Below are 23,762 nucleotides of genomic sequence, written 5' to 3' on the forward strand. Positions count from 1 at the left end.
GGCCATTTTAGTACAGTGAACTCATTGTCATGTTCAAGAAACCAATTTGAAATGATTCGAGCTTTGTGACATGGTGCATTATCCTGCTGGAAGTAGCCATCAGAGGATGGGTAAATGGTGGCCATAAAGGGATGGACATGGTCAGAAACAATGCTCAGGTAGGCCGTGGCATTTAAACGATGCCCAACTGGCACTAAGGGGCCTAAAGTGTGCCAAAAAACATCCCCCACACCATTACACAACCACCACCAGCCTGCACAGTGGTAACAAGGCATGATGGATCCATGTTCTCATTCTGTTTACGCCAAATTCTGACTCTACCATCTGAATGTCTCAACAGAAATCAAGACTCATCAGACCAGGCAACATTTTTCCAGTCTTCAACTGTCCAATTTTGGTGAGCTCTTGCAAATTGTAGCCTCTTTTTCCTATTTGTAGTGGAGATGAGTGGTACCTGGTGGGGTCTTCTGCTGTTGTAGCCCATCCGCATCAAAGTTGTGCATGTTGTGGCTTCACAAATGCTTTGCTGCATACCTCGGTTGTAACGAGTGGTTATTTCAGGCAAAGTTGCTCTTCTATCAGCTTGAATCAGTCGGCCCATTCTCCTCTGACCTCTAGAATCAACAAGGCATTTTCGCCCACAGGACTGCCGCATACTGGATGTTTTTCCCTTTTCACACCATTCTTTGTAAACCCTAGAAATGGTTGTGTGTGAAAATTCCAGTAACTGAGCAGATTGTGAAATACTCAGACCGGCCTGTCTGGCACCAACAACCATGCCATGCTCAAAATTGCTTAAATCACCTTTCTTTCCCATTCTGACATTCAGTTTGGAGTTCAGGAGATTGTCTTGACCAGGACCACACCCCTAAATGCATTGAAGCAACTGCCATGTGATTGGTTGATTAGATAATTGCATTAATGAGAAATTGAACAGGTGCTCCTAATAATCCTTTAGGTGAGTGTGTGTATATATATATATATATATAAAAATCTATTTTAGAATAAACCTTATGAACTGAGGAAAAAAAAATGTATAGTCCCTACCAGATGGGTTAAAAAGTCTACAAATATCTGTAAGACCAAGTTTTTTTACACATCCTGTGAAGTGTCAGTGTTGCTCTAGGGGGCTTGCACACTTCAGCTTCTCTATGATCAAGGACTGAGTCCATCAAAAAAATTATTTCTCCTTCCAATATTATATCATAAGGGCTGTCAGCAGCTTGCAACCTCCCTTCCAGATCTATAAAAGCCCTGATCATCAACGTTAGTTGTGAAAATATTAGCCATAATAAGACTTTGCCCCTGAATTTCTGCTAAAACAATAATGACTCTTCCTAATTTATCTTTAATCTGTTTGAGACATTTTAATGGTAGATGCTTACTTATCAGTGCAATGACTCCCCTGCTCTTACTTGAGCCACCACTAAAAGAAAACAAGTCCACCCCATATCTTCCCAAATTTTTCAGCTTCCTGTGGCGAAAGATGTGTTTCCTGAAGAAACACTATATCATATTTCTTATGGGGTGCCCCAACCCATTCACATTCCACGTGGAGAGTGACAATCCGCTCATATAAAAACATATAAAAACATTTTTACATATGAGAGAAAATAGATAGTGTCAACTATAAACTAAATTATAAAGACAACATTCCAACATTTGTGCAACAATCAAACCCCGAACTTCCCCCAGAACCAAATAAACAGAAAAAACGTGCCTATTAACCCCATGCACGACAGCGGAAACTGCCGTCCATCCCTCCAAAATCAAACCGTGCATATATGCCTACGAGAGCCCCCATGACAACTTTGCCATTGGATTGCTGGTGTCCGGTGTTTCTATACAAAATTTGTGAGACAGTTACACAACAACAGATATTCTAGAAAACAAACTCCAGCCAATAGGCGGAATAAAAGCAAAGAATGTGTAGATTCATACACATAACTGTCCCGAAGGTGTTTTATTCCACAAAACAAACTCCAGCCACTAGGCAGAACCAGCACACACACACACACACACACACAAAAAATAGGGGTGTTCGGTTTCCTCGGACATTCAAACAAATGTTCAGTGAGCCGGCCCATTTGGCTACTACATGAGAGCAACAAATTCCAATGTCTTGCAAGAAATACTCCACAAAACAAACTCCAGCCAATAGGAGGCATAAGCACAAAGATCATGCAGATTCATCCACTTAACAGTCCCGAAGGAGTGTTACTCCACAAAACAAACTCCAGCCACTAGGTGGAACCAGCACAAAAATAAACAAAAAAGGTGCTGTGGTTCTTCTAAGAAAGCCTTCCTATATTCCTCGTGCAACTCAAGATCTTTATCGGATGATCTCAGAAATTTGGACAGAATTGATCGGGGCCTATCTCCCTCAGCAGATTGCCGAGCTTCAGGAATTCCGATGATTCAGAGGTTATTCTGCCGGTTATGGTTATCCAAGTCCTCCAATTTCTACCAGATGTGACCAAGGTGGATTTGGAGCATTAGCGGATTAGCAGCTAGTTCCCTCTCCGATGACTCCAAATAATCACTCTTTTGAACACCTCAGTGAATTTCGTCTCCATGGCAGTGATCGAACGATGTATTACAGCAAGATACTCCAAGTCAGCAACGAACTTCGTCAGCATTGCCGACATGTTCAACAATCCTCGCTGAATTTCCCTCACTTCTCTGGCTAAATCAACTTCTGGGCTGACAACTGATTTAGCTGCAGTGTGCACATACTGTAGCCATAGAGTCAGAGGAGAAACTGTCAAATCAGATGAAGCCTAGATGTTCATTTTGCAGTGATGGAAGTTTATTTCACTTTCTTACACACAAACACATTGACCATGTATTTGTTATTGTTTGAAGAGCTCAAGCAAACAGATATTCTGATGCAGCATTTGCAAGTACACAAGCCCATGATGAAATTTCAAATAATGTATGCAGTGAATGAGCAACAGAGCAGTGAGCAAGTGCACATTTTGTCCTTTGTTTAGCATTCTTTTCATGCTGGCTTCTACTTGGAAAAGATGAGGATAAGAGTTGACACTAAATTACTGCTGTTACTCCTTCGATCGTTGGAGGGATGTTACTGTCTCTAGCACCCATTTATAGACTAGATCCAAGAAGAAAAACAACCCACTAATACACACTGCCGCTCCCTATGGACCGAATGCGTGTGTGTTCCCTTACCAATGACATAACCACTGCCATCTGAGAAGGGTGTGTACGAGTTTCTCATGTTCTAACAGGATTCATGTCCAAATGCATGTTTAGGTGTGAAATCCTATTCAATGTAATGACTATATCTTTTTGCAATCTGTGAGACTTCTGTGCACCATGCATGTTATTTAGTCCAGCCAGACATGGGGAAAAATATAGCACATTTTAAAATAATTGAGATAGCTCTTATATACTTATGGCCAAAAGTATGCAGAAACCCTCTACTAAACAATGAGCTTTCCTATTACAGTAATTTTTGTGAGGACATTTTTTAATGCTACACAATACAATGACATTATAGAGAATTCCATCATGGCAATGCCCTTGTGCATAAAGCGAGGTTCGTTAAAAAATTATTTATTAAGTCAGGTGTGGAAGAACTTGACTGGAAGTTATAGTAGGAAAGGAGGGATTAATACACATACTTTTGAAATTAAATGTTCAACAAGACACAAGCATCAGGCTCACTAGGGCCAGACTGGGACATCATTTCAGGCTGAGAGTCTCATCCAATAAAACCACTGCTGATGTTGGGGATTATGATTTAACAATACACTTTATGCTAAGGTTGTATATGTTAATGCATGAATGTAACATTCCAGTTTAGGTTTCAAAAAATAACATAGAATATTTTTTCCTGCATTTGTTCATCTTAATGTTAAGATGTCAGTGCCTCTTCTATGAGTTGCGTAAATGTCCCGATCGAAGGGGGAGAGATTGAAACTGCACCAGGTTGAGGCACATTCTGACGCGGGGTCGCTTATCCTTCAAGCCAAAAGCTAGAGCTATAATATAACGTGATGGCTCGCGACTTATTGAATCATAACATATGTGTCACTGTGCATTTCTTATAGTGAATAATATTGGCAATATGCAGCTTTATTAATAAGGAGGATTTTGCTTTTGTCCAAGAGTGAGCAACCTGGAATCTCTGCTTCCAAATTTGTGTAAAATATTGTGAGAAGGAATTTTACCAATAATAATAATCAGACATTATTTGATTACATAATCTGATCCAGTAAACCCAGAGCAGTATGGTAATACAGGCTATTTGATGTCTTATAAGAGATAAACCGGCTGAGTTATGTTCAGGTGTATGCTGAACTGCTAGTTTAGTCCACATGTGTTAGCACCATTTTGGATAAACAAGCTACAGCGATATCAAGAGCAAATCAGACTGTCTTAGTCACCATCACATACACAGAGATACTAAAAAATAAGTCAATAAAAGCTTGGCACCAGTACACACAGCAGGTCGATATACCAAACGAATTGATTTCTGTCTAGCGTAATTTGGTCAGCTAGCAACAGTTATTGATGACGTTCCAATTATGATATAAATAGCCAATCCTGGGGAGTAAATATGGATATTCTATCAGATATGGTTTATATAAAAATTAGCAAATTCATTTAGGTTTAGATCAGCAAAGCACAAAAGCACTCTCATTTATTTCACTGCTACTTCCAAGTGCATCTGCATGATTTGTTACAAATTTCACAACCATGGTTTGTAGGTAAGTGTTTAATGAGGAAAGAGTGTGTCCATTGAGGAAATGCCTTCCATTTGATTCCATCTAATATCCAAAGCAGTACACAGGAAAAGGAAGAACACAGTACACAGGAATGAATCTTTCTGGGTTCACAGTGACCAGTGAGAGGAATGTCCTTATTACCCATAAGCATTCCACATGATTCAAAAGATTTCAGGTTTCCAAAGACATCCAAGAACAACGTTCTGCATGCTGAATGACATCATTACTGAGGGAGGTATGTGTGTCCAGCAGGTATTGCATTCACAAACCATGTCTAATAACATCCCTTAGAATATACCTGCAAGTATATTTCAGTATTTTTGTCATTCATATATATATATATATATATATATATATATATATATATATATATATATATATAATAGAAAAAAGAAAACCTAAAAAAAAAAAAAAAAAACCCTACTGCTAGGGTTATTTTTTGGGCTACTTGAAAGTGGAATAATGAAAGTTAAAAAGTTATAGGCTAAAGGATTAATTAACACAGCAAACAATAACACATTTAGTTAAAAAACAACCACAAAAAAAAAAAAATACTAATGTGTAATTATTAAGTCCGACACGTAAATGGATGACGCTCATGATGTAGATTTATGCAACAGAGCTCTTTCACACAAATGGCTACAACAGATTCTGTGTTTCTCAAACTGTAAAACACACCGGAAATGCAAACATGGAAATCAAACCACACACTTTATGAATGCATCATGTATAAAAATGTTGCTGGCCTGTGCAAAGTCCTCTGTAGTTTTTGCATTTCTATGAATAAAGATTTGTGGGTTCAGTTGTGGGTGATATTTCACTTGCTGAACTCACATCCACCATATAAAGTGTGCAAATTAGTGACTACTTAGGCAATACTTCTGGACCAACCTGGGATTAAATATCTTGCTTAAAGGTACTATGGCTCAAGGAACACCCCATTTAAGGTTCAAACCTGCAGACTTTTATTTACCTGCCTAGATATTTACTTACAAGTCTACACTACCCCTAACATTTGAATTTGCAGTAATCACAATGCATGCTCCCTTTGTATTATCATATACTCAGCACTCTGTGGTTCCCCAGCTGAAGTTTACTCTGTGTTATCAGACAAAATTTTGACAAAGCAGCTTTTTCCTGAATACTGTTTGTTCCAGTCAAACATCAGCATGGCTTTCCTCATTCATTTCAACAGATGAAACAGTCACACTTTACTAGGCCTATCTCCGTAGTGAATTTTGGGAAGCAAAACGGGTCAAACTTGCCCCCATTTCGGTGCTGTGTGTAACACGAGTACTTCTTATCATTAACCACAAGTGAAGATAACTGACATGTTTATATAACCCCTGCATTTGTACAAATCAACTCTTGTACTTAGCATGAATGGGTTTTATTTCTAAGCATCATGATAGGATGAGACAGTATATGCACTGTTAAGATATGATGACCTTAAACTGTATGATAGTATGGTGATTACAGGAGCACTCCCATTGAAATCAAAGTTTCAGCATTGTTTACATATCCATTTATAATAATCATGTTATTCTCTGCTTTTGGCATCAAACCATGAAGAGGCATGCATGCAACACGTGCGCGCATTGGATAAGCCGGTGAGAACGCCAGTTAAGGTGTTTAGCCTACATACGAAGCGAAATTGAGTCATGGCCAAAAATCTACCCATTTAGACCAGTTTATTCTTACGCCGTTTATGACCTTACACCGATAAAGGAACGCTGTTTAATGCATTTACATGACCACATGCGTTGTCAGCTTATTAAGCATAATCAATATAAAAACGTGCCTGTCTTGATACTCAATATCGAATAAATCACAAATGGAATGGAAAAAACTGCAAGAACGAAAAGTTATTTTTAACACTAAATAATGCATGTTCTTGAGTGAACACATCCAACTGTGAACTAACTCATCTTACAGCGCTCATGAATGTGCAATGAACGTCAAGATTTCAATTGAAAAATTACTTTTTTTTTTTTTTTGTTTCTCAGTAAAACCTATCTTATGGATCCAGAAGACTTTGAACATGATCACAGGACGCATGGACTACTTTTATGGTCCTATTGGTTACTTTAAGATTTAAAGTCAGTATCAACTGCCATTGTTATGAAAAGTGTATTGTTTTGTGTTCCACTAAAAAAGTTTGGGTTTGTAACAACTGGGTGAGTAAATGATGACAGAGTTTACATTTTTGGCTGAACTATTCCTTTAATGTAGTGACAACACTCTCTTTTGGAAACTTACAGCCCGTCTGATGTGCATTGTTAGAAAGTAACAGAAACAGACTCTCCTGACTCTCAAATTCAGACACCGTCTCTCTCCACCACAGATGCTCCCACCAGCCCATAGATTACAGGCAAAACAAGGTGCCTTTGTCGACAGCATTTATTTATATTTGCTGGACGTGCTGGATATGTCTCTTGTTACTAATATTTATTTAGTCAAAAATAGCCATGACCCAACAGATTAATTCAAAGAATTTCAGTGCCAAAGTATACCCAAAAAATAAATTACAGATTTTAATATTACAGATTTCAAATAATGTCATTTTAAATAAAGCCTAATGAAAGGTTACTAGGGAGACAGTCTGGGAGGAAATTAAGGGGGGTTGTGGGCAGGACCACCTGAAAGCATTTAACACACATACGTACACACACTAATTGCTTTTAGCTCCGAGTGAATGAGACTGTTTGTCTACAGTGCTGTAATGGGAGTTAAGAGTTGACAATATGCAAGCCTGCTATAAATGCTCAACATATCCCGTTACAATAACACATTATTCCCATTACAGTCACACACACCTTAAAACTCTCACACACCTAACGCATAGTGCCCCTCTTTCATACTGAGGTCACAGAGAAGGACTGTGCGTCTCACTTATTCCCTCCACACTGGGTATACAGCTGAGCCATCACCAAATGACGAGGTGATGTTCAGTATTCAGAATGACCTCCAGTCCATAGGACAACACCTTTCACTGATCTACTTCTATAATGGGGGTGGTGTAGCATAGTTGTTTAAGATTTGAACATGTAACTAATGGGTTGTGTGTTTAAACCCTGCAAGGTGTGATTCATTAACCTAGCATTTTATTGTACTATTCTGCTGCTAATTCTTCACCAGTCCATCTGCATATTTAGCAGGTTACTTTATTTACAACAATATTTGCACTACATCGTATGCAACTAATTATCTTTTGCATATGACAATGCAAAGCTTTTTACATCCATATAGTGCATGTCAGAAATTAATTTTCTTAAAGAAAAATCTTCTGTACAGGCTTTTTGCTGCCTTCGGCTGTCTACAAAACTCTGGTGGGTGTCTTCATGGAAAACACTAACAAGCGTTGCACTCGGTGGCTTGTCATTTGTAACTGCAAATCTTGGCAATAATAATTAAAACAATTCCATTGTTGAATAGTCGCTTGATGTCATTTAACGTAAATTGAGATCATATAAAACTATAATGATGGCAAGCGAGACGTGAGGAGCGCTGCAGCTCGTGTGTCTGATAGAAGCACAGATCGCAGCTTGGCGATATATCTTTATTTCATCCTTAATTAAAGTTCATATATTATAGAAGCGTGCCATGTAAATAAACACAAACTCCAAAACTGTCATTCTCTGTACGGTTAGAGCCGTACCAGTCACGGAAGAGACCCAATATGAGTGGGAGTCCAGACCAGGATAGATTTAAAGTTCTGCCGGCTGATGTGCACTCTAACACGGAGACGCTCGTCTCTCACCCACGCTGTCTACAGTTCGCAACGTCATCATCATCATCATGATAAGATCAATCTTATGTGAAAAATAACACTAAAATTACAACAACAATAAACTGTGTGTGTGTTTGTGTGATATAATATATATATATATATACATACATACATACACACACACACACACATATATATATATATGGAACACATATATATATATATATATATATATATATGTGTGTGTTTTGGATAGACTAGATTGACAAATGCTTATCAATAATACTCTTATGGCTAAAAATGTTTACAGTGTTCAGTGACTAAAATGTCAATATGACTAAATGTTACTAAAATATGACTAAAATGTCAACCGTTTTCATTGACTAAAACTACATTAAAATGCCCAGACTTTGTCAACTAAAAAAAAAATAGGATAAGGTTGAATAAATATGATAAATCTAAAAAGGACATTTGACACAGGACTAAGACTAAATTAAAAAACAGATGACAAAATGAACACGATTATTCATTTGCCAGGTCATTAGGAGTGTATTAATGCAAAGCCAAAGTTTACGTGTTCTTAACGTCACTTTTTTTTATCAGTATGGTACCACCTCCATCTCATTATGAGCCAGGAAAAACCCTGCTGTATATTTAATTTTTTAACACTTTTTTTAATACAGTTGTATGTACATAGCTCTGTGTCTGTTGTCTGTATGTAATTATTCTGCAGTCTCATATGGTTCTGTGTTCTAAGTCTCGCTATAAGCATTAAAATGCTCAGTGTACCCTTGTTAAGTTAATATACCTGTACACCAGTGGCGGCTGCTGGTCTTTCAAAGAGGGGAAGCTCATTTTCGGCCTACATTATAAACTTATTTACCCTATTTTTTGCACTAAATCAATCTTAGGTGTTGATCTGCCCTGCTGTTTAATTCAAATTTTTTCCTCGTAAGGAAGACTTTCAAATGGCTTCGCCAAAATCAGGTCGACAATATTAGCACCGTCTGCCATCGTGCGCAGTTTCACCCGTACGACGCTAGCCTAGCCTACTGTTTGAATGAATGAATGAACGAACGAACGAACGAACGCTCTAAAACAAAATATATTAAACTTGGTAAAACTGAAACAAGGAATGTGGTGTATAATTGTGTGAAATGTGTTATGCAAATTGACTAGCAATTTCGCCAAACAAATATAAAGAAATAGGTTGCAGCAGTTTGTCTTTCGACTACACTCGAGAAATCCTCGATGGGACTGAGCGTGAAATAGCTTCAGTGACTTCTTATAGTACAGATTCGCTGTCAATCAAAAGGAGATGCAGTCTTTCGACAGATCCTCCAATCATCACGCTGAAGCCCGAGTCCGGGCCAGCCCACTCCTCATTCACCCCCAGAGACGCTGAGCGTCCGTGGGCGGGACATAATCGCAGCATTTATCCAATGACCGTCTATTTTCGGAGCACTGAAAAAACTGTTCAGAGCAGCCCCATTGAAGTCAATGGACGCTCGGCTTCAACAGGGAAATGCACTGACGCTACGGGAATGTATGAGAAGTAAATCGAGTCAGCCGACCTGCTATATGTAATGTAGCTGATTCTGAACGAACTCGTCTTCGAGATGAACGTGTTCTAACGCATTTTTAGTCAATAAATTGTTTACACAATAGTACATATTTGACCATTATTTTTTTGACATTATAGGGGAAGCTGAGCTTCCCTTGCAGTCTTAAAGAAATCCCCACTGCTGTACACCAAAAAACAAACACACCAACATGACTTGACCATTGTGTCCTTCAGCAAAACCTCCTGTTGCTCCTGTAGTAAAAGTACTGCAAATCACTTTGGATAAAAGTGTCCTATGTGGGGAAGATTCTAGGTTCTGGACAAATTGTTTTAATGATAATTCTAATGAACATTAAATTGTTCCTAAATATGTTCCTAAAGCTCAACTCCACTGGTAGAGAATGGGGCTAGTAACGCACATACTTATAAAGTGTATAACCTGAATGCATTGTCAGTTGCTTAGGATAAAATCATCTGCCAAATCCATAAATGTAATTGAGGCTGGAAATTCAGACTGACCAGACTGCAAATAACTGTAAATAATTACACAAGTGCTTTCTATGAGGTGGAAAAAGACCATTACAACAGTGCATTTTTTTCTTATGAATAAAGGAAGTTAGTGAAAAGGATAAACTGATCATAGTTGAGAGGAGTTTGGGGCCATTTAGAAAAGTTAACAGCCAGTTAACCTGCTGTTTTATTACAAATCAAAACATGTTTTGAGAAATGCTCTATTTCAGCTTCTGTCACAGTGACTAGTAATAATAAATAAAGGGCTAGCAGCAATGCTTTGGGCACCCAGAAATCTAAATCATAGAAAAGATTGTTATTTAAGCAGAAACAACAGTTCTGCCTACAAAACACTAAGTTAACACATACAGTGGCATAAAATGTGAAAATAATTTAGACTTTGATGAGCTTTCCTTTCCTATTCTCCTCAGTCTTTTCAAAAAATGCAAACTGTGGACACAAATGCAAACAAAGTCATTTGAAAGACTGGTTTTGGCCTACCTGAAGGACATAACTGGACCCCTGCTAGACCCCCTTCAGTTTGCTTACCAAGCAAACAGGTCTGTGGATGATGCTGTCAACATGGGACTGCATTATATCCTGCAACACCTCAACAGACCTGGAATTTATGCAAGGATCCTATTTGTGGACTTCAGTTCAGCCTTCAACACCATCACGCCTGATCTTCTCTCAACCAAAGTGACACAGCTCTCCATGCCAACCACAATCTGATGGTGGATCAATAGCTTTCTGATAGATAGGCAGCAGATAGTGATAATCACATCCGGGACCCTCACGGTTAGCACTGGACCCCTCCGTTCCATGGTCATTGGTCTAATCCGCGAAGGTGATGAGTCTGCATACAGACGGGAGGTTGAATAGCTGGCTGTCAGATGCAGTCACAACAACTTAAAGCTGAACACGCTCAAAACAGTGGAGATGATAGTTGACTTCAGGAGAAATCCCCCCACACACCCACACCACCCTGAACAGCACAGTGTCAGCATTGTTGTTATTCAGGTTCCTGCACTCTACCATATCTCAGGACCTGAAGTAATACACCCACAGACTCCATTGTGAAGAAGGCTCAGCAGAGGTTGTACTTCCTTCAACAGCTGAGGATGCTCAACCTGTCACTGGAGCTGCTGACTCAGTTCAACTCAGCCATCAGGACAGTCAGGACTGCTGAGAGGATTATTGGTACCCCCTGCCCAACCTCCATGACCTGTACATTTCCAGAGTCAAGAAATGTGCAGGTAGAATCAATCTGAACTGTTGCCCTCTGGACGGCGCTACAGAGGACTCAGTGCCAGGACATCCAGGCACAAGAACAGTTTTTACCCTCAGGCCATTTTCCACATGAACAATTAACCTGCCTTCAGGACTACCATAGTGCAATAATGTATAAATATGTAATTTACATATGTAAATTCACTCATATTTAATTCAATAAGTGTACATAACTTGCACATACAGGTGAAACTCGGAAAATTAGAATATCGTGCAAAAGTTCATTCATTTCAGTAATTCAACTTAAAAGGTGAAACTAATATATTATATAGACTCATTACAAGCAAAGTAAGATATTTCAAGCCTTTATTTGATATAATTTTGATGATTATGGCTTACAGCTTATGAAAACCCCAAATTCAGAAATTCAGAAAATTAGAATATTACATGAAATCAATAAAAAAAAGGATTTTAAATACAGAAATGTCGGCCCTCTGAAAAGTATAATCATGCATATGTACTCAGTACTTGGTTTGGGCCCCTTTTGCATTAATTACTGCCTCAATAATTACTTAATCAATGCGTGGCATGGATGCTATCAGCCTGTGGCACTGCTGAGGTGTTATGGAAGACCAAGATGCTTCAATAGCGGCCTTCAGCTCTTCTGCATTGTTTGGTCTCATGTCTCTCATCTTTCTCTTGGCAATGCCCCATAGATTCTCTATGGGGTTCAGGTCAGGCGAGTTTGCAGGCCAATCAAGCACAGTAATACCATGGTCATTGAACCAGGTTTTGGTACTTTTGGCAGTGTGGGCAGGTGCCAAGTCCTGCTGGAAAATGAAGTCAGCATCTCCATAAAGCTTGTCTGCTGAAGGAAGCATGAAGTGCTCTAAAATGTCCCGGTAGACGGCTGCGTTGACTCTGGACTTAATAAAGCACAGTGGACCAACACCAGCCGATGACATGGCTCCCCAAACCAACACAGACTGTGAAAACTTCACACTGGACTTCAAGCATCTTGGATTGTGTGCCTCTCCATTCTTCCTCCAGACTCTGGGACCTTGGTTTCCAAATGAGATGCAAAATTTGCTCTCATCAGAAAAGAGGACTTTGGACCACTGAGCAACAGACCAGTTCTTTTTTTCTTTAGCCCAGGTAAGACGTTTGACATTTGAAGCCCATGTCCAGGACCCGTCTGTGTGTGGTGGTCTTGATGCAGTAACTCCAGCCTCAGTCCACTCCTTGTGAAGCTCCCCCACACATATGAATGGCCTTTTCCTGACAATCCTCTCCAGGCTACGGCCATCCCTGCTGCTTGTGCACCTTTTTCTTCCACACTTTTCCCTTCCACTTAACTTTCTATTAATGTGCTTTGATAGAGCACTTTGAGAACATCCAACTTCTTTTGCAATTACCTTTTGAGGCTTTCCCTCCTTGTGGAGGGTGTCAATGATGGTTTTCTGCACAACTGTCAGGTCAGCAGTCTTCCCCATGATTGTGAATTCAACTGAACCAGACTGAGAGACCATTTAAAGGCTCAGGAACCCTTTGCAGGTGTTTAGCTGATTAGAGTGTGACACTTTGAGCCTACAATACTGAACCTTTTCACAATATTCTAATTTTCTGAGATTCTGAATTTGGGGTTTTCATACGCTGTAAGCCATAATCATCAAAATTATATCAAATAAAGGCTTGAAATATCTTACTTTGCTTGTAATGAGTCTACATAATATATTAGTTTCACCTTTTAAGTTGAATTACTGAAATTAATGAACTTTTGCACGATATTCAAATTTTTCGAGTTTCACCTGTATATTATCCCTTACACATGTACATATGCCATTCTATGTCCTATTTTTTTGTATGTTTATTTATTCTCTTACCTTGTTTTATATTCTGTGTCTCACTGTAATGTTGTATGCACTTGGTTGTTTCTACTATCACCAAACAAACTTCCTTGTGTATGTGAGCACACGGAAACAAAGCTCATTCTCATTCTGATTCTGACTTAAACAAATGCAGTTTAAGAGACAGCAGATCCAAAGAGATCGTAATAGATTCCGGAGTCGTTTCTCTCTCATGCAGTCATCATATGCACAGGTAGAGTCTTCTCTAATTTAGTTTGGTCATCTGGCAACCAGATAGAATGAAAGGACAGATCCCAAAGCAACAAGGAATCAAAGGAATGTAAGGGTAGAATTTCACAAGAGTGAAAGGATAGAGATCCTTTCCGGGGCTGAGTGGAAAAAATTAAAAAATTATAAATGTGAAAATCTGTGACACTCACATAAAGAGGAACCTGTTCCCTGCTAAGCTCCATTGTAGCATCAGCACCTAAAAGGAGAGAGAACGCATTTTTAAACATGGTAAATACAAACACATACACACATAAACCACCACAAACTAAATTGAACAGACCCCCATGTTTGTGTGGACCAATGTGCCACTGAAAAATATATTATATATAAAAAAATATATCATGTTGACATGGAGAGATAAAAAGAGCAAACTGTACACAAGGATCAAAATAACTACTAGAGAGAGTTGAACAAGTTATTTATTTTTTTATGTTAACATTACAGCATTTAATGCAGACCTTGTCCGATAAACCATTCATAAATAAAACATATATGAAAAAAGGACTATTCACAATCTTATTGAAATCTCACTGTCTGTTTGTCCATCCAATCATTTTTGCTGACTCATAGAGTCACTCGACTTTCCCTTTAATTAGGCCAAATCCTTTTAATTGGGACATGTTCACATGGCTATGTGGACAACAGAGGGCTTAATCTTTTGATCCTCCAAATGTCAGAACAGAGCATTCATCAAAACCCAATCCTCTGTCTGTCTAACTCACACTGTGCCTAAACACCACTACAATGTTCTATATTCCAGAAAGTAGGTGGGAGAGGAAGGCCATATATTGATATAGATGTGCTCTAACTATAAATGGGGGAATCAATCTTGTATTCCTTCCTTGAATACAAGTAATGTGTTACACCACACTCTTTAAAATAAAGGTTACTTGACAGCTCTTTGTTGCATCTTAAATACAGCAAGGAACCCTCTTCTCATTGGGAACCATTTTTGGCAGTATAGGTTTCTTGAGCTGGCTATATAGTTCTTTGGAACCGAGAACATAAAAATTAAAACACTGCATGAAATCACTTGATGAGCACAGTTGTCTTTCTAGTGTTGATGTATTTCCTATGCAGTGCACCAGTGCCTGCCAACTTTTTCAGCTGTTTAGGTTCAGGAGTGCTTTTCTATTCATTTCTTTGTGTATTCATATATTAGGGTTGCAGGGGTATAACGGTTTCACGGTATACCACGGTTTGAAAATGGACGGTTATCATACCATGTACATTTGCTTATCTACGGTAAAAAAATGCAACCCCTTTGAACAAACTTAGCGATCTGTAGTGCAATATTCTGCTCAAGGAAAAGTGTTATACAGCTACTCTGTGTCCATTCTTGAGGCTGCTTGTGATGTTTGGTGCTACTTTGCAGGTAAACCTTCTCAGTGAATAAATTAAATATAAAAGTAAATCTTGGCATCATTGACATGCGAGTAAAAGCAAGCCAGAGATGAATAAGTATATGTATATTTTATTTGTGCAATTTAGAAATGTTGAAGTCCCTTCACACCTGTATGTTAATCTAACTCTTGCAGTAATCATTTATTATTCTGTTGAGTGTTGAAAAACCATCGAGGAGATCCGCATCATGACACTTTTAGCATGTAAACTTGTAATGTTTTAGAAAAAAAAAAAAAGTAAACTCGCCCGCTTTGCGACAAAAATTAAAAGTTCTATAATTGAAATTCTTTTTTTTTTATTAAAACAGACCCCTGATGTAGAAAGTATTAAATTGAATAATAAATTAACAGGGAAGTAGAGATGGTAAAATACATTTATAAGCTCAGCCTTTATTCAGTTTTTAATGCCTGATAGAAAAGTATCTATCTTTGTAGAGCAATACAATACTTTAGGCAATTGCAGAATAGTCCCATTAGTCATAGATACACTTCAAAAAATTGAGTACACAACTATTTCTGGGCTTAAAAGATACATAAACCAAATCTCAAAAGTAATACAATGTGGGCCCCCTCCCTCCCTCCCTCCCTCCCTCCCTCCCTCTCCCTCTCCCCCTGTTGTATTGAACAGCATTAATTTGTATTTGAAAAATAAAAAAAAGAAGGTGTTTATTTAGTCAAATGTGAAGCATTTACATTTTATAACAATTAAGAACACCTTATAATCCCACTCCAGACTTTTCACGTTTGCAGTCAAATAAAGTAACTTAATGTTTTGTCAGTTTATGACAAAACTTAACATAAGTGTTTAGATGAGAAATTGATTTAGCACCATCCGCTAAATGTACACTAGCATAAAAGCTAAAAATGAAGTTAATAATTTTACATTATACAACAATTAGTTCCGCACCATTTATTTGAGAGACAAGCAGCTTTCCACGTTTCACCTTGGCTAAATGGTTTTCTAAAGAACTAGAGAATAAAAAACACTTTTGTGGAACTTTTTTTTTTGTGGCATTAGTCTTGGTTCTAACTCGAACCTTTATGGTTAAAATAAGGGTTTGGACAAGGTCAGAAATGTTAAAGTTTATACTATTTCATACGAGTGAATTTGTTCCTTGTAAATGACATTTGGAGACGTGTGAATCATTAGAGGAAGTGTAAAAATGTGTAAGAAATAATAACTGAAATACAACAGGCAGGTGCGTCATGTTTGTTGTTTTTACACAAATGCAAGTGTAACCGGTGACTTTTCATGGGACTGTCTGACGTCACTTGTAACTAAATACAGCCTACAGATCCAATAACACGTACACAGACAAACACACACACACACACAAACACAAACGATGAGACAGCTGAAAGACAAAACAAGAATACTGGACAGTTAAATGCAAACCTACATCACAGGTGAACATATACCAAATATATGCTGTAATGTACATTTGTGCGAGAATTAATGAGTAAATGAGGGAATTGTGAGATCAAGAGAAAAACAGACAAAGATAGAGAGACAGAAAGAGATTGTGAGTGTCCAATATTTTATTCTGGAGCTCACAGACTTATCAGCTATGATCAACCTTTAGATAAAGGCTAATTTAGTGTTATACAATCCCAACCAGTCAGGCATTCATGGGAATAACTGTGTTTCCTTTGCAATGTGTTATCTCAGGACATACTTTACATCTGCCTTCTGAATAGTGGTGTACCGATCAGGAAGATTGAGCCCGATACCGATCTCCGTTTTTTTAACACTAAGATCGGCCGATACTGATTCAAGTGCCTATGGTGAGCAGGGCAGAGGCAAGCGGCATCTGGGTAGAGCGAGGCCAGGAAGATAAGTGGAAAATGACTTCCACCTGCTCATCACCTGCCTCGCGTTTCAGCGAGGGGAGGCAGGAGTATTTAAGGAGAAGAGACAGCGGCAGCCGGGAGAGAGAGTGGGCTAAACAGACGCGTTTGAGCTCATAATATTAAAGTGCTTGCCTTTTTCATTCTCTCTCTCTCTCTTCAACAGTTCTCTGTAAATTTGAACTGTCTTGTCTAATGATAAAAAGGCTAATTCAATAAAACTAATATCATATACCGTCATATCTCGTTTAAACAGATGTAATAACCCAACCGAATACAAATTTAGCAGATCCAGCTTCCTGTGGAGAGCTCATATATCTTCCTCTGAAGCACATAATCTAACAGTATATCCTGAACAGTTCCCTGTAACTTTTCTAAAGATAAAAGAAAAATATCAATAAAACTTGTATTATATACCATTTATCCATCCAATAGCTTCCTTTGAAGTGCGTATTCTATCAGCCAGAATCAAAAACTTCAGAATCAGGATCAAAAGTTCCTCTGATTCACAAATCATTACGGTCAGTCCGTGTCAATCCAAACAGGCAATCCAGGTACTTTAAACTGTCAGGAAATTGTTGCTTGCACTGGATCCGCATGAGTGCGTGAGTGCAACTTCAAGGCTGCGTCCGAAACCAGGAAAATACTGCCTCTAGAGGCTGTATACAGAGATAGGATGAAAATAAGGTGCTTTTCAAATTCTTCGGAGACCAGTATCCTTAAGAGTTCCATTCATTCAAAACAGCGGTCAGTTAAGCCATAAATTGATTAGGCAGCCAAGTAACAAGTCAGCTGCCTACATTTTTGGATGCAGCCCAAGGCAAAATCTTGTCACGTGTGCTGTATGTAAATGATTCACAATGCACTGTATGTACAATTAGTTTGATTCTGTATTTATTTAGAAAATGTGATTGCTAATGTTGACATGCCATCCATGGTTGCTGGACTATTCTGTGTACTTCTTCCTAATATATTAACAATTTCTTCATGTGCAAAGAAATAACAAACATTTGATGACTAAACAGAAATCTGAAGAAACTGCTATTTACCATTTAAAATAAAACATTATTTTTTAGTTTTGTGTGAAATTTTGTAAACATAGTGCTATATAAGAGATTATATATATATATTTTTTTATGTTTGTTATTTACTAAATTATGTTGTATGATGTATCTGCATTGTATCAGCCTATCAGCTACCCTGCACTCTGGATATCGGCATCGGCCATTAAACAATCCATATCGATTGACCACTGGTCAATATCAAAAGGTCATTGTGACATACTGGTAAGCAGTAAAAACCATGAGAGCATCACTCATGGGGGTGGGGGAGTTTACTTATTAAAACATCTAAAATTCACCTTAAAAAACTGCTCCAATGAGAAATTAGTAATATCTATGATTTGTTTAAAGTCTTTGGCATTTTGCTGTAACACATCACTAATTATTAACGCAGGGCTGTTGTATTAAAATGTAATTGTGATTAGTGGTAATGTGATCAACATTAGTCTGATTTCACTTGGGATCCTCATAGAATAGCGCTGAGATGAGTGACAGCACCTGGAGAGCGTGCATGTTTGATTGATACCGCGAGTGCTCATGTTTGCTCAAACAGTCTCTATCGCTCAACACAACGTCTGATTGTCACGACTCATGTTACATCACGTATACTCAGATTTGGATACACATGTTTATTTGTTGTTTAATACATTTGTATACCCGTTTGCAGTCTCTTTATCCTCTCCATGCTCACAGTGCATCAAGTTAGAATTATTACCCTAATGACTCTAGAAAATGGGCAACTAAATATTCATAAATTTGAGAGAGAGAGAGAGAGAGTGAAAAAGAGAAATAGTGAAAGAGAGAGAAAGATGCCCTGAGTGACCCGACGAGTCTGTTTCAGTTTCTCTGGGTGAAATTAACACGTCTTTAGCAAGACAGGCTCAAATTCCACTTGCAATCTACTGACACATGCCAGATGTCCTTTGTATCACTCTGAATATGTTATAAATCCATCACAATCACATGCTGCATGTCTGAAGGCCCTATACAGGTCAAAATTGTATTAAAGGATTAGTTCACCCATTAAAAAGAAACTTCTGTCATCATTTAACCACCCTTGTGTCCTTTCAAACCCGTATGACTTTCTTCTGAGTAACACAAAAGAAGGAATTCTGAAGAATGCATTGGTTGTATGCAATGACAAATTATCCATTTTTGGGTGGACGATTCCTTTAAAGATTTTTGAGTTTGAATTACAACATGTCACATACAGTGTAGGCCTAACAATTTTTTAAGGTTAGATTCTGAGCACCAATGACAAAGTGAGAAGCATTTTGGGTTGGACTGTTCATCACCAATTCAGATTAACAATGGCTTAATTACATTTTCCAGAAAAACAATTAACTTAAGAAAAATAACAAACCAGTGGGGCTGCAAAAACTAATCAATAAAATTTATAATTTTTCAATACTGGAATTCATCGACAACTAACTTCAGCTAGATTAGTTGGATATACAGTACTGTGCAAAGGTTTTAGGCACTTGTGAAAAATGTTGCAGAGGATGTCTTAAAAAATAATGCCATAAATAGTTTTAATTTATCAATTAACATCATACAAAGTCCAGTAAACATAAAAAAGCTAAATCAATATTGGTGTGGCAACATTTGCCTTTAAAACAGCCCCAATTCTCCTAGGTACACCTGGACACAGTTTTTCTTGGTTGTTGGCAGATAGGATGTTCCAAGTTTCTTGGAGAATTCACCACAGTTCTTCTGTCTATTTAGGCTGTCTCAAATGCTTCTGTCTCTTTATGTAATCTCAGACCGACTCGATCTTCAGTGGGGGGGTTCTGTGGGGGCAATGCCATCTATTGCAGGGCTCCTGTTCTTCTAATATTTTCTGTTTGCAAAAGTAATGTTTGGGAGTCTAAAATGTATTTTTCCTATTGACACACTAAAGCTGAAGATATAAATAATCATCTTATGACAAATGTTTTTATGAAACCTCTTATGTGCCTAAAAATTTGCACAGTACTGTATGTGGCGAGCAAAATGAAGCTCAGTCAGTGATGTCACTTTACAGCCCAGAGAAAATGTGTTGCATGATAACTCTTTTGAAAAACAGCAAAGATAATTTGAAGCAGAAAAATACCACTCAAGTTGTCCAGCGCCTGAGAGCACTAAGTGCATACAGTTAAATGTGGACCGGTTGCTGCTTTAGGTGCGTAGACAGAGTGTGCTGTTTGATGCGCTTAGGAGTTGTTTCTCCCCAGTGCAATAACCTACATTTTACTGCTATTTTCTATGTTTTATATTGTATACATGCGATGAATTCAAAACCAGGCATGTATTGTCGCGTATTTGGCAAAACTGTATGTTTTTACCACATGCAAGTCTCCGTTAAACTTCAATGAGGAAGCGAGTGCGTGCATCTGCGTCAAACAAACCGATAGCAATCGAGAAAGGGAGCGCAATCATTTTGATTGAACTGTGCTTTGCGGTTTAGTAACCATGTAACATCCTACTAAAATTTCAGTTTCAATGTGCAGCTTTCATGGATATCACAATGATGTGTCAGTTGTCAAGATGTGCCAGTTTTTGAAGTGTTTTACATGATTTCTCCTCATCGTGCGAGAGCATGCAATATAATGAGCACCAGGGGTTGAGTTTTCAGCGCAAGAATGAACTTGCCCTGCGATAACATTTTAATTATTAAAACATCCATCTAAACTTCACCTTAAAAACCATGTCTGATCACAACCTCATTTCGCTCAGTTTTGGCACCCCCCACTGTACATTTCAATTGGGATCTGCAGCCAAACGTGTAATGAATCACATAATTTCAGATTTGCAAAAACGTTGCAATGTAAAAATTAATAATAATTAATTATTAATACAATTTCCATTTTTATCCGATTAATCAAAGTAATAATCAAAGGTTAATCGATTATCAAAAAAAAATATTTTGCCCTACAAAACAGTCTATTCTAATGCAACATTTTCTGTTAAACAGCCTGAAATGATATTTAAAGACTAATGTTAGTCTTGTGGGATTTTTACCGGCTACCCTGTAGGCCTTTCGAGCATTCTTTTGTTGCCACTGTTTGCTCAGTATTCAATAGAGCAAAGGAGAGAGACAAAGACTGATGAGGAGCGCACTTCAAAATGCCTTTCATGCCAGACCCTCCTCTTTCTCTGGCCTGAGTGTGCGGACTGAGACTCTCTCAGGCCACGCTGTTCATGCAACATAAAACTGCAGATTCAAGGAAAGAGGAAGTCAAAATTGCTCCTGATTAGGAGGACACAATGCCCTTCGACCCTCTCTGTGTTCAAGACATACTCCTGATAGGCTCTTATACAGCCACTGGCCTAAAGTGTTTATCTGGAGTTCAGTAAACAGAGTAAATGCAGAGAATGAAAGGGGTGCTTGAGACACTTTTGATAACGATTCTGCTAGCTACAGTACATGGTCACAATTCAGTGAAAGTAAATGGACACGACTGATTTAGTCTAATTACAGGGAGGGATATGTTGCCATCACTGGATGTAATGCCACCATAAAATATATTCCCATTCACTTTTTATTGATCTTAGTGAGCCATATAAACGCAACACTTCAGAAGACATGACAGCAAGACTGTAGTTAACCCAATGTGATTAATTTTCACCATACTGACAACAATACAGGAATTTGGGTGGGTCCAAAAAGAAAAACACTAACTCAATATCAGTAACAAGAGTCATTGGATGGCTCAGCTTGAAATTAGACCAATGCCCTGATGCTCATAGTCTATTCTGGCTGACTGTTCCAACCACACAAATCTGTTTTTGCATCACTCATAATAATCAAGCTTTGTGTCTGCCTGTACTGTAATGTAGTTTAGTAACTTTCAGAGATATGCCCTTTGTTATCAAAGCCTGTAACCAATCACTGCCAACCCTGCCTCTCACAGAAGATGATTATTCTCAACCTCAACACACTGACTAGTTTTTTATTTATTGTCTAACAGCAACTAAAGTTATATGTGGCTTAATCCTATATATTCATAAAAATGTATTGACATTCTAATTAGCTACAGCAATAAGAAGAAAATAAAGTTAACAATTGAAATGTCAAAATTAAAGCGGGACAAACTTTACGTGTTACAGGGTAATTGCATGAGTACTGAGTAATACTAATGAATAGCATAGCCTACTTACTGTAATATATAAAATTGTTTAAAAAAAAACGTGTAAATGCACATTGTGATTGTTACTGCTATTGTTGTTAATTATAGTAATTTAATAATGCTTAATGAGTTGCAATGGCACTATACAGTAGTGTTGCCCTTAAAAGTTCAATTCATGGTCTTGTTCAAAAACCGCTCTGATTGACATCTCTTCTTATAGACCAAACAACACACCTCGTCGAACCCAAAACTAGCTTTAGTGTTGCACTGCGGGCACTGTGTGAGTGGCGCGCGCGCGCGCGCGCACACACACACACACACACACACACACACACACACACACACACACACACACACACCAGTTCCCATAGCTGCGACTGTCAACTCACTGCCAAACAATGACAGCTTTCACTGGCGTTTGTGTAGGTGCTTCCTCCTCCCTGCACAAAATTCACCGCTTTTCCACAAAAACAATCGCGTCGAACAACGTTAATTGGAAGATACTATTAAAAACACCACTAAGTGGGTCCGCATCTATAAATGGCAAGCGAGAACACTTACCTCACTCCATACGAGTGTATTCTCCTCAACTTCACAATTTAAAGTTTTCGAACTTCTTGCGCAAAGTGTTCTCTGACTGTCTCACGTCCGGTACATCCGTGAGTAAACTTGGTTTGACTTGCACTTGTAAAACGTGGATGTTTTGAATTGACAGAGTTATGGTTGCACCACCGTTGCGGGCTTCAACTGGTTGGTCTCTTCACCGCCGTTTGTGAGCCGTGAGGATGACCCTGCCCCCTAACGAGAGCATTAACCAATCATACCTAGCTCATGAATATTAAGTAGCATTCTTGATTAAACGCTCCAGGAAGGTAACCAGGCACGTCAGTGAGACATATTTAATATTCATGACCTGCGCGTTCACATGGAAGGACACGTAAATTAATTGGAAGAGCTTAAAAGTGAGAGACCAGTGCAACACACTCACGCTTAGAACTTATTCACAGTAGGGCCACATTTTATTTTTAATAGGAATGACAACGAGGCTGTGAGGGGGATAGATGTACAGTCTCTTCAAACGATTGTTCTGCAGTTTAAAGTATTTTTGGATCGTTCCGTGGACAAAATATAGAAAAAATTCTAAGCTGACTAAAGCTCCAGGCAATCAACAAAATCGGATGTGATCAAGAATCTTTTTACAGCTTTATATCGTGCGTGCCATTGAAGAGATGGTAAGTCTATCCCTCACAGCCTCTTTGTAATTCCCTCTAAAAATCAAAGATGGCGCTACCGTGAAAATGTCTATCGTCTCGTTTACTTAAGGAGCTTTAATGTTATTAAAGGGATAGTGCAACCAAAAATGAGAATACTCCCATCATATACTCACCCTCACGCCATCCCAGATGAGTATGACTTTC

The 23,762-nt window shown here is 38.3% G+C and overlaps 1 protein-coding gene across 6 annotated transcripts in view; it reads right to left on the reverse strand.

Annotated features, from left to right (window-relative positions):
* LOC127640414 (rho guanine nucleotide exchange factor 28-like) overlaps positions 1–23,099 on the reverse strand; it is a 102,405-nt gene extending 79,306 nt beyond the window's left edge. For all 6 annotated transcript variants that reach the window (XM_052122983.1, XM_052123009.1, XM_052122991.1 and 3 more), the window contains exons 1-2: positions 22,906–23,099; positions 14,073–14,119 (exon numbers count right to left, since the gene is read on the reverse strand). In XM_052122983.1, the coding sequence (XP_051978943.1) occupies positions 14,073–14,105 (33 nt within the window). In that variant the 5' untranslated portion in view covers positions 14,106–14,119; positions 22,906–23,099. The remainder of the gene's footprint in view (positions 1–14,072; positions 14,120–22,905) is intronic.
* Positions 23,100–23,762: the final 663 nt, after the last annotated feature.

This window comes from Xyrauchen texanus, chromosome 4 (genome assembly GCF_025860055.1).
Source record: "Xyrauchen texanus isolate HMW12.3.18 chromosome 4, RBS_HiC_50CHRs, whole genome shotgun sequence".
Classification (NCBI taxonomy): domain Eukaryota; kingdom Metazoa; phylum Chordata; class Actinopteri; order Cypriniformes; family Catostomidae; genus Xyrauchen; species Xyrauchen texanus.